Here is a 16,981-nt window from a genome sequence, read left to right on the forward strand (position 1 = left end):
CAATTTGGACCCTACCTTTACCAAACCCCCATACCACCTCCTCGTCCACCGGCCGATCGCTCGGCGGTCGTAGGTTTCGAGATCCGGCACGTCTCGGGGTCGTGGGGACGAGATGACACGAACCCGCTACGAAAAATAACATTGGTTTAATGGAGACGTGTCAGTGCCCTCGTCGCGGCCCCGTAAAGGCGCACAGGCCCGAAACTGTTTGAAATTCGGCACCCGCGCCCTTGGGGGCCCCGGTGTACGGGCCCCCGAAGCACAGACCCCTGGGACCTTCAGGAAAAAAGTTTGCAAAACGGAGCTCGAATGGCAATCAACATGGGGTGGTGGTCTGGGCCATCAACAGGATCATGATCAGTGATTTTGAGAACATTTGGACAACGTCGTCTTATTTTGGAGCTACGTTCTCGAGATTCGGATATGTCGGTCGGGGGCCCCCCAGAGGTCACCTGAAACCGCGCGGGGTCACGGAAGTGCGCGTCCACAAACCCATTGCGGAAAAACGCATTGGTTTAATGGAAAAGTGTCGCGACCCCCGCGCGGTCCCCAAACGCCGCGCGGCCCCGATACGCCCGGCGTGACATCCCACCGAGGGGCCGGCCGGGGACGCCGAAGGACGCGGCCGAGAACGTCTCTCGAGCAGAGTTGCGAACCCTAAAACCGGGACTTTGCGGCGGTCCTGCGGGCACGCGGTGCGCCGTCGTCGCGTGGGTTTCGGATACGACGGGCCGGAGCTCTATGGCAGGCCGCGCGCCGAATTTGGCGAGCTTACGACTTTCCCAGTCCTCGCGGGAGCCCCGACAGTTTCACGAGGGTGTAGCCTAATCAGGGGCGGAGCTACCGTCGTTTGAACCGTTGAAAAAAAAAGGTTGGACTTGGAGTTTTTGTTGTGTTTGAAAACATGTGAAATAGGCCAAAGTGTAGTGCTCTTTTTCTCAGCCGAGCAAGGTCCGAGACACTTGAGCTTGGGTTCGTTGGAAAGCCCTGGGCCGGACCTTTACGAGGAGTCCGAGTACGCGGGCGTGTCTCTCTCGTCGGCGGAGCAATGGGCATCTGAATACGAGAAAAAATTCGCTATATCTTTGGAAGGGGAGGTCCCAGAGAGTTGGGGGTCGGGTCGATGTGAATGGGGCGACGACACCACCCCCACGTCTCCGCGTCATTCCCGGTCCGAAATTGTTTTTTTTTTTTTTTTCTTAAAAAGTCGCATATGGCCTCTTTAACGGTTTAGCCTCAAATGTTTTTGCCAGAGAAGGGGCCCAAAGTTTGAGGCTCTTTTTCTCGGCCTGTGAGAGTCCAGGGCTTTCCGACGAACCCAAATTCGAGGGCGTGGCCCTCTCGGGGGCGGAGCTAGAGGCATTTGAACGCGAGGATAAATTCCTTTATAACTCCCGAACGCAGTGTCCCAGAGACTCGGGGCCGGTGTCGTCGGAAAGGGGACGGCGAGACCTTTCGAACGAGCCTAGGCTCGAGTCTGGCCGACGTTCGGGGACGGAGCTAGGGGCATTTGAACGTGAGCGTAAATTCGTTCATACCTCCCGAACGCAAGGTCCTAGAGACTCGGGGCCGGTGTCGTCGGAAAGGTCTCGTCGCCCCCTTTACGACGACACCGGCCCCGAGTCTCTACGACGTTCCTTGGCCGAGATGGATTTTTTTTTTTTGAAATTTTCAACAAAGGCTCTTCTGGAGTTTGGCCTCAATATCTTTTGCGCGTGACAATCTGTTTAAAAAGGCTCATATTCACGGCTCTATAAACGGAAAAATCAAAATAGACTGAAAAGTGAAGCGCTTGACTTTCGGGTCTAAATAGACTGGAAATTCAATTCGCTTCACTTTTGGGTCTATTATCGTTTTAGACCATAAAGTCAACCCGCTTCACTTTTCAGTCTAAATCGGAAGCAGTGCTCCGCCCCTTTTGCCAGGACTATATAACCCTGTCCCTCTGGAGCTCCCCCATTCTTCAAATATCCTAAGTACAGTCATGACGTCCCGTTGTGCCATTTGTAACAAAGACTACTCACAGCTGAGTCAGCACCTCAAGGTGACTCACGCTGTGAGGAATTTGGAAGAACGACGCCTCCTTCTCGCGCTCGAGTCTGGCAGGGTCAACGTCTGTAAAGGACGTTGCCCTGTCCCTGGGTGCGAGAAGGAGGTCATGCGCATGGACCGGCACCTCCAGGGGCACTCCGAGCTAACTGCCAAGGCTCGCCGGCTGGCCTTTGCGAGGAGCAAGAAAGCAAAGATCGTCGCACAGCTTGCCGCCCTCAGAGCGACCAACCCGCCGGTGGCCATGGTCTCCACCCTCGACCTGCAGGTGGAAGGAGAGCAGGCCGAGGGGGAGGCACCGAAGCCCCCCGGCGAGGAAGAGGATGACGAACCGCAGGACTGCGGCTCTGAGGCGTGCAGGAGGCGTCGCCTCAGACACAAGAGGCAAGTGGCGGACCTCAACGCCCAGATTGACACGCTCTCGTCCACATTACAAGAGGTGACCCGCCGGTGCAAGAAGCTCTTGCGCCAGCGGGGCCAGAAGCCTTCTCAGCGGCTGAGGGGGGTGACAAAGAAGCTCCTGGAAGCTCTCCAGGAGCCTGAGGACGAGCAGGCACCCTTGTCGCCTCCCTCAGCCTTCGCAGCGGGCACGCCCGGTCCGTCCTCCGCCGCGCCTGAAGTCCCGGAAGAGGACGAAAGCGAGATGCCCCACTTCCCCGACCACGTGTCCGCTCTGAGTGAGTATCCGTTCTTCTTTCTGGCAGAATCCACCCGTCGATTGTCTATAATGCTAACGTTTGTCTCTTTCTCTCTCCCCCTCCAGACGATTTCCTGGAGGAGTACAGGAAGCACCAGGAGGGCCCCAATCCCTCCAGGAAATTGAATGAGAACGTGGGAGGCAAGATCTTTCGAATCCGGGCCTTCATCGCATTCATGGCGGCGGGGAAGAGCCGGCTCTCGTCCCTGGAGTTCCTGAATGACACTGATAAAATCCGGAAGTGAGTTTTGCGCCCTTTTTCCCCTGTCGTTTTGACGTTAGGGTCGCCATTAACTCGGCTCTCTTTCTTTGTGTGTGTCCGCAGGTGGGTGACTAGCCTCAGGGCCACCAAGGCGGCTGAGACCACCGTGGGACATTATCTAAAGAATGTGGCTCAGTTTTTAGATTATTTGTCTGAGACCCCACCGCCGTCCTCCCGCCTGTCGTACAAGGCCATGCTGGCCATCCGGCATGAGGCGCGGTGTGACGATGCACCAGATTGGGGTGAAGCAGGCCAAGGAGGGCCAGCTGATCCCCAAGAAGGTGCTTCGAAAGTGCCGCGCCGAGTGCCTAAAACTAATCCCGGGGATCCTGGGTAGGTCCAAGTCGCTAGCCCCTTTGTGTTTCGTCCTTTTCGACCGCTCGGTTTTACTGACGTGTGCTTTTGTATCCACAGATCAACTTGAGGAGGACTTGAGCCAAAAGACGCAGTTTGTGCTGTACGGACACCTGACGGCCTACTTCGCCTCTATCTACGGCCACAGACTGGGCGTATTTCAGAATATGACCATTAAAGAGGTGGAGAAGGCCGTCAAGTCCGACAGCACGGGCTCTTATCTGATCAACGTGAGTGTTTTACTTGGCTCAGATCTGAAATGCTCACGCCTTTCGAACGTCTCGCTCACAAACTCTCTTCTCCGTGTTTTCGCAGATCTCCCTCCACAAGACAAACCAGGCCTTTGGCCCGGCTCAGCTGAGCCTCAGGAAGGAGGAGTACCATTGGTTCCGGAGGTTCCTGGCGCTGCGGGAACACCTGGTGGGCGGGCCGGAGGCGGTGTACTTCTTTTTCACGTCGACACCCAACCCCTGCAAGAATTTAAATAATTACTTCCAGGGAGCTTGGGTGTCGATGGGACTCCCCGGCAAGCCCACCTTCACCGACGTCCGCACCTCCATCGCCACCCACGTAAGTGCAGAACCCCGTTTGCCGTGATTTCGATCGTACGCCCCTCTCTTGACTTACCCGCCTTGTTCTTCTCTCTTTTCGCAGGCTAGGAACACCCACAACTCGGACAACCGGCAGAAAGTGGCCAAATTAATGTGCCACGACCGATAAATTTTACGCGATGAACCTCAGTTCAAAGCAGGCCGTGGAGCACCGCCGGTTGTTCGAGGAGGCGTTGGTGGGGGTGGAGGTGTCGCCGTCCAAGCCGGCCGAGGAGAGGCAGCCGTTGAAGAGGCGGACCAAGTCCAAACACGGCGGGAAGGCGAAACGTGCGAAGAGGGCCGCCTCTCCGCCAGACTCCCCGCCGTCGACGAGCGACTCCGAGGAGGAGGCCGTGCGCTATCAGGAGTCGGGGGTGTCCTCGCTCGAGTCTCCCTCGGTTAGTTGTCTTTCGTGTGTCTCTTTCGTGTCCACGGTGTGTTTGTGTTGATGCTAACTTCTTTCTCTGTCTTGCATTTTAGAGCTTGGAAGAGTACCCCACCCACCTCAAGCACGAGAGCTCGGTGGCAGACTCCTCCTCCTCCTCCGAGCCGCCGGTCGTGCCGTCCTCGGCGGGGTCGTCCCCTCGGCCGGCTGAGTCTCCAGAACGCGCAGCCCAGGAACCGGCCACCTCCGAGCCAGACTCCTCAGAGCCCGCCGCCTCAGAGCCCGCCGCCTCAGAGCCCGCCGCCCCAGAGCCCGCCGCCTCAGAGCCCGCCGCCCCAGAGCCCGCCACGTCCGAGCCGGCAGCCCCCGAGCCGGCAGCACGGCCTAAAAGACCTGTCAGGACCACCAGGAGGAAACCCATGGTGGTCCTGTCACCTCTGAAGGTGTTGCCTGCGAAGGGGTCGCCGGTGAGGAGGCCGAGTCCCTCTTATCAGCTGACCGGCTTGGCCAAAGCAAGCCGTGCGCGGGCAAAGGTTCAGCGGGCTCTGAGGGAAATGAAAAAGTGAGCAATTGACTTTTGTGTGTTGATTTTTTGTATTTTGTGTATTTAATCAGTTAATATAATGTGTTTTTAATCAGTTCTTATAATGTGTATATAATCAGTTAATATAATGTGTTTTTAATCAGTTCTTATAATGTGTATATAATCAGTTAATATAATGTGTTTTTGATCAGTTCTTATAATGTGTATATAATCAGTTAATATAATGTGTTTTTAATCAGTTCTTATAATGTGTATATAATCAGTTAATATAATGTGTTTTTGATCAGTTCTTATAATGTGTTTTTAATAATGTGTTTTTAATCAGTTAATATAATGTGTTTTAATCGGTTCCAATCAGTTCTATGTGTGTTTTTTTGTGATTAATAAACGTTCAAATGTTCAATTGTCTGACTTGTCCTCATTTCTGGTTTTGAATAAATTACAGGTACATCAAAAAATCAAACCAAGAGAGATTTAATTAAACACTCACATTTATTATTAATAAATACATTCATTAGAAACGAATCCAAATGAAAACACATAAGAAAAACTAATCTAAAACAATAATTAAACAGTTAACGAATTAAAAACACTTGAAAACCAACAAATAACACTTAAAGACTAATCTTGAGTGAAAGGTAATAAGCCTTTGGCCAAAAGAAAATTAATAACGTCAAAAAAATTGATAGAATAACGTTAAGATAGAGCGCAACTGAAAACCGGAAGTGACCGGCGCTAAAAATTAATAAATGATAAACGTAACATTGAACACCGTCGAAAGAGAATTAGCACCCTAACGTTAAAAGCAGTTAGATAAAATTAATTAAAACTAAATTAAAAATCCATCGTAACTTTGAAAAAAACGTAAACACAAACCCGGAAGTAAACGGCGCCCGAAAAATAATTAATTTCAACGTAAAGACAGCTTAATGAAACGTAACATTGACCTTGAACGATGTTTATTAACTTCATTAGTTAAATAAAACCACGTGAAAATAAAACAATGCTTTTTAAACGTCAACGAATCCCATTGGCTACTGTACTGTTTACGTATGTTGGTACGGGAATTTTGGAAACCCCTATATATGTATACAACAGCTGATTAAAGCGTCATATTTCAACAGATGATTAACCAAACGAGGTAAGTTAAGTTTAATTGTGATTTGCTTTGTTGATTTGAAACTTTTTAAAAAGTGAATGTGTCAATTAGTTTGTTAATTGGATGTGTACGAAGTTGTAAATATGATCGCTAAACGTCTCATTAACGTAGAGGTCGTGATTTATGAAATAATTATCTGTATCGATGTCACGTGAAATCACAGTTAAGTGTCTGTGACGCATGTTTAAATACCAGGTGTTTACCATTAAAATGGTGTTAATTAACCTCTGACCTTTGCTATTTTCGTTCATATACTGTAATATCTCGGTGCTTGTTGCATTATACACATGTTTAGCTTGACTAATGTCACGTAACATTAAATAATTATCTGCATCGATGTCACGTGAAATCACAGTTAAGTGTCTGTGACGCATGTTTAAATACCAGGTGTATCCCCATTAAAATGGTGTTAATTAACCTCTGACCTTTGCTATTTTCATTCATATACTGTAATATCTCGGTGCTTGTTGCATTATACACATGTTTAGCTTGACTAATGTCACGTAACATTAAATAATTATCTGCATCGATGTCACGTGAAATCACAGTTAAGTGTCTGTGACGCATGTTTAAATACCAGGTGTATCCCCATTAAAATGGTGTTAATTAACCTCTGACCTTTGCTATTTTCGTTCATATACTGTAATATCTCGGTGCTTGTTGCATTATACACATGTTTAGCTTGACTAATGTCACGTAACATTAAAGTTTACGGCCCGTGACTCGTGTTTGTATTGTTTTAATGCAACAGGTAGGCCTTTCAATGTGACTTTAACCCCTGACCTATGCTTTTCTCATCCAGATACTGTAATATCTTGGTGCTTGTTGCGTTATACACATGTTTAGCTTCACTAATGTCACGTAACATTAAAGTTTACGGCCCGTGACTCGTGTTTGTATTGTTTTAATGCAACAGGTAGGCCTTGCAATGTGACTTTAACCCCTGACCTATGCTTTTGTCATCCAGATACTGTAATATCTTGGTGCTTGTTGCATTATACACATGTTTAGCTTCACTAATGTCAAGTAACATTAAAGTTTACAGCCCGTGACTCGTGTTTGTATTGTTTTAATGCAACAGGTAGGCCTTGCAATGTGACTCTAACCCCTGACCTATGCTTTTGTCATCCAGATACTGTTACATCTTGGTGCTTGTTGCATTATACACATGTTTAGCTTTACTAATGTCACGTAACATTACGGTTTACTGCCTCTTTTGTGTCGTTTCAGAAAATGGAACCCTGCCCATTCTGTCCAAAAAATTTAAGCAACATGAGGCAGCACCTAAGGGTCACACATGGGGTTGCCAATCTCCAGGAAAGGCAGCTGTGGGTTCGCTTTTCCCGGAGAAAGGTCACGCAGCCTTTACGCCCGTGCCCGTTGTGTGGTCGTGCCCTAAAGCACATACGGCCACACTTCGCCAATTCCCACCGGGATCTGTCGGTAAGTCTGCCGTTAAACTTTTCTCATTGAAATGTCGATGGCCGGTTAATGTCTACGTGCCCGGTTTTTAAACACGTTTCGTCTCCTAGGCCAGGAAGCTGAGGCGAACTGTCCGACGATTCCAGTGGGATATTACCATGGAAAGGCTGCGTGACCTTGAGGCCAGCCACCCGGTGGTCCCCATGGTGACCCTGATGGAACCCTTTGGTAGGTGTCAATCGCAGACTCCTGTCCGAACTTTACTCCTTTGTTTTACCAGACACAGCAAGTTAAGCTAATCGTTTATGTATGTTTTTTGGTGATGTTTCAGAAGACTCTGACGAAGAACAAATTCCTTCAGCCCCTTCGTCCTCCATCACGTCTGCGAGCTCCTTCACGCCTGCACCCCCCATCACCCCATCACCCCCCATCACCCCTTCACACCCCGTCACCCCTTCACATCCCATCACCACCCCTCCTTTGAGCCCAGGCGCACGTGCAGCCGTGGAGGAGATCGCAGAGGGGCTGAAGGAATTTGTCCAGTGCATGGGTGAGTCTGACGTCACCGGCTTTGCTCTCGGCTCGTTTACGTCATTGTTCTTAAAACGGAAACGTACATGTTTGTTTTTCCTCGTTTCATTTCAGACAGTCCTGTGGAGCAGTCAGAGGGCGGCCCGCTCTTAGGTGGTCCGGCCAGCCATCCGTCCCCGCCACCGGCTGAGTTCAGCGTAGACGATTTTCTACGTAGGTCTCGAGTCATTTGCCCAGGTCTTTGCCATTTCCTCTGATGCAGAAATCAAATGTTTGTTGTTTTTATTTTATTACAGTGAGCCTAGACCGGCTCGACGCCAGCTACGCCGGGGTGGGGGTCGTGCTGGGTTTTGGTAGGTTTTCCATTCTGAATCACCGCTTCACTACTGTCATCTTTCCAGAGACTAAAATAAAAGCTAACATTTTGCTTCACCTGTTTTATAATTCAGACGAAGAGCGGGCCGCCCAGGCACCCGTCATGCCGGCATTCCTTTTGTTGCTAGGTAGGTCTTAAATCTCTCAGCGATTCTGCATTGTCTCGCTCGTGCCGCACTTGTTTAGGGCCAAAGTTACAGTCTTACCATCATCATGTTTTTCTGCAGTTTTCAAAATATGATCAAAATAGTTGCCGACCGCAGCTTTAAGTTATTGTATTTGTTTCATTTTCAAAGTTTGATACATTGTGCATAATGACATACTTGGAAAAAGGGATAATCCAACAATAATTCATAATTGTAGATCTTTTATATTATTATTATTATTACTTTTTAAATAATATATTAGGCTAATCTACGAGTGCTCTAAAGTAATCGTTAATTCATAAGTGCATCGTAAGACAACAGAGTTACAAGGTCACCTGCAGGACAACCAGCAACTTGCACTCCTGCAATGATGATAATGTAATGTTTTAAATGTATATTTATTTATTTATTGGGTTCTTCTTTGTTTAAATTACTTTAATATAATATATTTAAAATTCAAATGAGAAATCAAATGTAAATGACTAAACATAAATTAATAGGCTAAAGAAGGAAAATGTTTTTGGTACAATTTTGGTAAAAGTTGGTACTAGCAAATTGATAAATGGTTCCTAACTGCTGCTATTATTCATCTACAGTAAAAAATGTTTTGAAGGGAAATGGCATCTGATTAAAGAAATCAAATAAATATTTACGGTAGAATGCAATAATCCCTAATAATAAATAAACATAGATAATAAACAAAAATAAAAGTAATAATCTAAACTATATTATAAAATGCAGAAGGCATTGCACATTGGGACGAGTCCTAACTAAATATGAAAAAAGAATATTTAATAATGCACAAATTATTAAAACATGAATTAATTAATTAATAATATTTTTAAAAATATTACTGCACATCAGCTGAAGATCATTAGCCTAAACAAGCTTCTGCTACAATTACTAGTCATTCATTAAGTGACATTTCAGCACTTGACAAATGGATAGCGACTCGTTAGTAGCACTTAACCCTCTGGGGTCCGACCATTTTGGGACACTCTCAGAGGTTCTGACATGCTCTTACATTTGGTCTTTTTTCAGTTGCTTTAAAACATAATAATGGGAAGTGTCTCATACCACTGCGTTCAGCACAAACTGAGCTAAAATATTATATGAGCTACATGTATGTACATGTTTGTATTTTTGAGAGAAAAATGTTTATGCGTGGTTTTTAAAAAAGCAAAATTTTTAAGTCACTGATATAAGTCCACAAAACCCATACTAAACATGTTTTAACAAGACTTTCCTAAACATAATCTAGTAGTCCAGAGTTTTTTCTTTAAAATGATGTGAAAATCATCCTGCCTACTGATTCACATAAACCAATATATTGATTTAGAAATTGTAAGACACTTTTTGTTTAGACGGGCCGTATGCGAGAAGGATTGATTGACAGCAAGCAAACAAAGGCTCGCATAATGAGCTGCATAATGAGGCAGGAATGTGCGAATGAACTACAGTGAAGAATGTGAGGACAAATGTATACATGTTTGTTTGAGGTTTATTAAGTTAACAATATAATCAAAATAGAAATGATGGTCAGTAGGACATTTTAAGTTTATTTGGAAACAAACCTTAATCACAAACTTTGTATAAACTAAGAAACTGATACACAACAGAGCTGTACACTTCATGTGGCTCATGTTACCATATTATACACAACAAGTTGTTGTTTCTTCTTCGTTTGTGGGTTAACTTGCTAAGCTGCTTCTTCTTTCACGTTTGTGCTGCTACTGTGGTTACACTCGTGGATATTGCCTACCAGCGGTCACGCGTGTGTTTTGCGACGACGCAAAAGTATAAATGAAAACCGACGCGGAACCTACGCCGTCGCTGCTACGCCGTAGGACCTACGCACAATTATAACGAGCCCCAATGCAGCGCTCATAAAAACGGTGTCGCGTGTAAAGCTCAATGTATGGAATTACCTTGCATGTAAACAATATGGAATCATTTTACAGCAAATCCCGCAGTGCAGCATTTACTCAAAGTTGCCATGACAGATACGAAAGTGAATAACTGTGTCTTAACACTGTACAACATGTAACAGATATCCGCCATTATGGGAGGTCACGCGTACTCGTTTGTAAATAAGCATGTAAACATGGAATCATATTACAGCACACACTTAAAAGATACAGCAGTTCAGGCTTACTGAAAGTTTCCATGAAGGATATAAGTGAATAACTGTGTTTAACACTGTTACAGCATGCAACAGTGAAGTCCGCCATTACGCGAGATCGCGTCCGTTTGTAAACAATGCAAAACTTTTTCAATCCGAAGCGTGTAGTCTGCTAAGGTTGCTTAACGTTACTGTATGTTGGCTGAACTGCACAAGCCATGAGCATATTAAGTTACATGATAGCAAATATAAATGGTATAAATTAACTGTTAATGTTACTTACTTCTAATCCAGCAGTGCGTTCTCCATTGTTCTTCTTAGGTAACGTTAAAGATAAATGCTTCTCTTCCTCAATGTCCAGACATAAATGAAGTTATTTCTCACGTGTGTGAATAAAGTTTATAATCCAAACATGCGGTAAAAAGTCTTTAAATCTGATCAAACTTTACGCTTTGCTTGTTATGGTTGAACAGCTCGTGTCTTCATTACCATGTCAACAGCTGTGGGCGTGACCAAATTAAAGATAATGAAGTCAGCCAGGAAAAACGGTACTCTCTTTACTTCAATGCAGATTACATAAACTGGCAATATTTGTTTTTGATTATATTTAGCTTGTTTAAAAGTAGACATTTCAGGCTTTCTTTGGATGTGTGTATCATGCTTGTGTGACAAGTAATCACGGAGTTTCAATTGATTTTTGTAACGTGTTTTGAGAGACAGCTGGCAGAGACAGAAATGTCTGGATGGACACCCTGTTTATTTTCTTTATTTGATAAAAACACAAAGATCTGTTGATATTGTGAATGAACTCATATTAAAGAAGACCCTTTACCGTTTCAAATGATGTCAAACACGTAAGTGTATGATTATTAATGATGAAGTATTTTAAGTTGATTATGCCATGATAAGGAAAAAACACGTCAAAACGCGGCCCCGCGTTTTTGGACACCAGGGGGTTAAAATACGGGACGTCCCGGCTAATCCGGGACAGTTGGCAACCCTAGTTTGAGCTGTTTTCTCTGAAAATAACATCTGGGGTTATGGATTTTACCATAGTCCTTTTTGTTTTGTTTTTTACATCCTCTAATGTTTCAAGATAATAACTCAAAAATAACCAAGTAAAAATGTTTTGACAATCAGCGTGAACATACCACAATAAAACAGTAAAAATTCAGAACAGAACTCTGAATGTCACATTTTATACTATCAGTCCTGATGCAGTTCGTTTTGCTTTTTCCTCATATAGCAGTAACAGTGAGATCTCACTTGTGTCTCTTATTTTACCTGACACTTTTAGACAACATTACAAAGACAATAATATTTTACTAATGTGATTAGCCTGCTGGACGAATTGTAAAAAAAACAGCACAATGTAAGCACTGCTAGTACAGGCTAGCTGAATATATCTTAATGATTACAGAGATAAGACAACACATAAAACTTGCAACCTTTCTCAGTTTGCACATCTGGACAATTCTTCATACATCATAGGTTGTAAATTTGGGTAAATCCAGCAAACAAGTAAATTTTAGCGATTCTGGTGTCACTCTGCTTTAAATCTCCCGCATCGGAAACTAAAGAGCAGCCTTGAGTCAAAAGTGGAAGTTAAGTGTGCATAGAGTCCATTGGCATGACTTCTGATTTCCTTTAATCTCCTTAAACAGAGGTGAACTTTTCTTTTAAGCAAGACCACAACAGACATGTCAATGGAAAATGCCCTTGGTTAAAATAAAACACAATTATTAAAGTAAAGCATATTCTGTAACACACACAGGTTGCGTTATATCAGTGTCATTGAGTTAAGCCACCTATAACCCTACTGTATGTGCAATGTAACTTGTAGAGTGCCATGTAGTGACGGATCAAACGGACCCTCATGTCAAGCAGCTTGATGAGGACACAGTCAAAGCTTTAAAAGGTAAACTTAGGAGTTAACAAAATTCTAATGCATATCTATGTTCATTAATTATTGATTAATTTTGTATATATTCTGTTTCCTTTTCACAGACCTTGTGATTAAGTCTTCAGTGTCTGAATTGCAAGAAGTGACCCTCCACTTAAACGTGACATTTAAACTGCTCTGTGTTTTGGTTCAGCCATTTTCAGGTTTATCTCAAGTTAGTTCAAATGCACTTCTGCATTTTTTCCAGTAACTTTTTGTTTAGAGAATTACATTATTATGATTATATGAACATTCAATGGTTGCATATTCATAGTGTACTTTTCATATTAATGTATTAATGTTCCACAATTTGATAAAATTAGCTCATTGCATTTCCCTGATCTTTGTTTGATATTGTAAAATATTTCAATAGCAGTAAAGACATACTTAGTTGTCCCTTCAACATTTAATTAGTTGTTAATGATGGAAGAAACCGGTTCGTATACAGAATAGGTATCATTTTAGAATGAGTTAAAACATGTTTTGGTGGCAAACATGCAGGTAAAATAGTAAATATATAACATTTGAATTACAGTACAGTCAAGTATACTATTAGAATGTTACATAATATGGTTACAGTACATTAGCAATGAATTACTTAATGTATACAAATGTGTGGGCAATATATTATTATTACTATTTATAAATGTTTAAAAGGTGGGTTCAAATGTACTTCAAGTTGTAACTGAATACAATTTTAGAAAATAGCACAGTTGAGTACACTTAGATTGTCTTAAGTGTGTCTTAACAAGTACTAAATACTACTTTTTAGAATATTAAGCACAAATTACTGCACGAAAATAAAGAGCTTTTGTTACCTTAAGGTTGTGAACTTACAGTGTATTTTAGTGAACTTTTTCACCTGGGAATACATTTGGTATATTATTTTAACATACTACTAGTATATGTTAAAGTAGATTCGTAAATGTTTAAAGGTGGGTTCAAGTTGTAGTTAAGATATTTTTTTAAAACAGACCTAGTATGTTAAAATGACATTTAAGTTCAACTTCGTGGTGTCTCAAAAAAGCACAGTTGAGTGAAATAGAGCATATATAATGTGGAAAGTATACTTAAATAGTGTATTTTAGTGAACTTTTTTCACCTGGGAATACATTTGGAATATTATTTTAACATACCATTAGTATACTTTAAAGTAGGGCTGGGCGGTATGACGGTATATTCCGTTACCGCGGAATAAAATGTCAGACGTAACAGATTTTTCTATTCCGTCTATTCCGCGGAATGCAAATAAGTGGGCGTGGCCAACTCTGCACTCCCGCATGTTAGACTGAGTGTGACGGAGAAACATGTAAAATAATTTACTCATGAAAAATGAATGAGTTATTTGTGTAATATTTATAATAAGTGCCAGTGAATCCACCGCGGGTCTCGCAGAGACTCTAGCTCTCTCTCTCTCTCTCTCTCTCTCTCTTTGTGCACATGCAGCAGCCGGCCGGTCTCTCGCATGCAGAGGTCTCTAGGCACGTGGAAGAAGCTGCGACGCCAAATAAAGAGTTCTTCTCGCACATAATGCTAATAGGTGTGAAGTTTTCTGAACTTTGAGCAAGCTAAGACAAAACTTACGCTTATATCAGTGACGCATGCGGAGCTGGAGCGATGTAGTTTGACGCGCCGTTTGCTCATAGTACAAACATCTTTGATCGGAAAGATGAGAAAGAGACCCAAATGTTAAGGTCTAATAGAAAGTAAAGGTAGTCAAGACCTTAAAACAGACTTCATGATCATTACATCATAGCACCTGTCATAATTATAATATCTAGAGCTTCGTTTCTCATATACAGGTGTTTATCCTTATATATTTATAGAAGATAATTTTTCCTGCAAGGAATTTTGTGAAACTTTTGTTAAAATCACAAAAATGCAGGTGGGCAACTTTTCTCAAAAAGGCTGGCGGTGAATGAGTTAAGTTCATCTTAAGAAGTACTAAATACTACTTTTTAGTATATTAAGTTCAAAATTAGTGTGCGAAAATAGAGCACTTTTAGTATATTGTGAAAAAAGTGTACTAAGTGTACTTAAATAAAGTGTATTTTAGTGCACTTTTTTCACCTGGGTGACTTTTCAGATGTGTTCTCCACCATCTTTAAATTTCTATGTAAATATTTTTTTCTTTTCTGACACCACCAGGTGGCAGTGTAAGTGTCCATGTTTGTGTACAACAGGTTCCAGTTACAAAGAAATGACGTATTATGGTGCACACAACAAAAAATGTGATGTCCATGTTAGTGGTTAACTAAACCTAAATAAGGCCAAAACCAAAACTTTAGGATTTACTTGGCTGTAAAGTGAAACTAACTTTTACATTAAAAATATATTAACGTAAAAAGTCAGTTTCTGTTGAATACTTTAATGTAGTTATACACTTTATAATACATTTAGTGCATTTTAGGATAATGCAAAGTCTCATATTGTGCTCCATGTTCTTTTTACCTTTTGTTGAAATTTAGGTGCTAGAGGAAGGACATCTAGTAGAGGACATCACGGTCATTGCAGTCTCCGTGGTCAATGAGGAGGTGTTCCTGCTGACAGATGACTTCAGCAACTTTACCTGTTGCACTTTTTGAAAGGAGTGTGGAACACCTTCTTGAGTTGCTTCCTATCCATTTAAGAGTCACACACAAGAACAAAAATGTATAGGAACTGCATTACTTGGAAATGAATGAAATTTATGTACACTGTGTACTTGTGATTTTACTAATTTTGTAAATAATGCAGTAAGTGTAATTGGTTTAGTGCAGAGGTCACAATCCTGCTTTGAGTTAAACTCTCCAGAGACACCGGTGTCATGAGCAATCCAGTCCCCCCGAGCAATTCGGTCTCCCCTAGGACCCCGATTGGTATCTACACTAATGCCTGCTCAAAAATGTGTCATTGCAATATCTCGTCTGCATATGCGGCTAGTAAGCTAATTATGTTGTACAAAATAGAAACATTACATTTTTAAAAAATAAAAGTTAACTAAAAAACAATATGATAAACTAATATTCATGTTGCAGAAACGTCAGTACTTTTGTGTCATCATCTGCTTTACAAAAACAATACTTTTATTTTTTGTAAATTATTAACATACCTTACGGAATATATATTTTTAATAGTAAAAGTGTAGTAATCATGGCTTATAATTATGATTTAAATGTGTGATTCAACTATGTAGTAATCATGTTTTGTATAAGTAATTAATGAGTAAGTAATTGTATAAGTAGTAGACAGTCAAAAGTGGAAATGGTACAGTATAATAATCTAAATAATAAAATGACACAAGCAATGTGTAGATCAGATCTCCCACCTATAGCCTCATTTATATACTACTATATGAAACATATCATTTAAAAGACATCAATTGTAATTTTAACAACGTTCTAACTACATACAACGTTCTAACTACATAAATCATAACGCGATTTTGTAGGAATTGTAATAAGGCGCTAAGAAAACTACCCACGAGGAGTTTTTTCAGCCAATGGAGTCGCGCGGGGTCCTAGGGGAGACCGAATTGCTCGGGGGGACCGAATTGCTTACGACACCGGCCATCCAGGAACAGGATTGGTGACCCCAGGTTTAGTGGTTTCAAAAATGTTACACAGCAAACGATTTTAGTGTTAATACATTTCTTTATATTTAACAGAATTATTATATGTAATTGTTTTTGCAGTGAATGTTCTTACGATACATTTAAATGAAACCAAATATGTAATTGTTATTAAAGTTATGTGTGATTTTACACTTATCATTGATACTATTAGTTGAAACTAAACAAAATTTAATATGTAACTGTTAATACAGTGATTTGCAATTTTTTTTACATTCAACGTTGTAACCATACATTTAAATTGAACATAATTTAATGTTGTTATGCCTTAAAGAAGTGTTAGGTGTAATGTGTCACAATTTATTATTATTTATACAGTGTTTCCGCTATATACATTCTACCGTGGCGGGCCGCCGCGCATAAAACATCCCCGCCACGCCTGCGGTTGTGGATAGAAGGGATACAGCAAACGAAATCTCGCCAGATGAGCACTGTTTTATCCTAATCCTTCACCCAAACCCAACTCTAAACACAAAATTCACACGATTGTAGGATGTATTTGTATCTTATTTAGCCAGACTAGAGCCGCTGTTTTCATCCTAATAATCCTACCTCCAAATCTAATCCTTAACTTTTCGGCATTTGCTGTATCCCTTCTAGACAAAACCCACGGCGGCAGCTCGCAAAATAAAGCTACCGAAATGTCCGACCTGCCAGACTGGCTGTCTTAGAAATAAATTATTTTCTGGATTCGCGTTCACTCGTTTATAAATAAATCTCCTAAAATATCCTATAATTTCCTCCCTGGGTTCAGTTTCATGCACAAATAGATTTAAATCAACAGAGGATGATT

The 16,981-nt window shown here is 42.1% G+C and overlaps 2 protein-coding genes across 2 annotated transcripts; both read left to right on the forward strand.

Annotated features, from left to right (window-relative positions):
- Window positions 1–1,604: 1,604 nt before the first annotated feature.
- Window positions 1,605–3,560, forward strand: LOC129446029 (uncharacterized). Its single transcript, XM_055206990.2, has 4 exons — window positions 1,605–2,726; window positions 2,813–2,987; window positions 3,072–3,341; window positions 3,423–3,560. Exons 1-4 carry the CDS (start codon window positions 1,985–1,987, stop codon window positions 3,430–3,432), a joined length of 1,197 nt encoding a protein of 398 aa, XP_055062965.2. The 5' UTR covers window positions 1,605–1,984; the 3' UTR covers window positions 3,433–3,560.
- Window positions 3,561–4,075: 515 nt separating this feature from the next.
- Window positions 4,076–5,143, forward strand: LOC129445929 (uncharacterized). The gene is made up of 2 exons (XM_073874693.1): window positions 4,076–4,350; window positions 4,433–5,143. Exons 1-2 carry the CDS (start codon window positions 4,093–4,095, stop codon window positions 4,901–4,903), a joined length of 729 nt encoding a protein of 242 aa, XP_073730794.1. The 5' UTR covers window positions 4,076–4,092; the 3' UTR covers window positions 4,904–5,143.
- The last annotated feature ends 11,838 nt before the right edge of the window (window positions 5,144–16,981 follow it).

Source organism: Misgurnus anguillicaudatus, chromosome 12 (assembly GCF_027580225.2).
Source record: "Misgurnus anguillicaudatus chromosome 12, ASM2758022v2, whole genome shotgun sequence".
Classification (NCBI taxonomy): domain Eukaryota; kingdom Metazoa; phylum Chordata; class Actinopteri; order Cypriniformes; family Cobitidae; genus Misgurnus; species Misgurnus anguillicaudatus.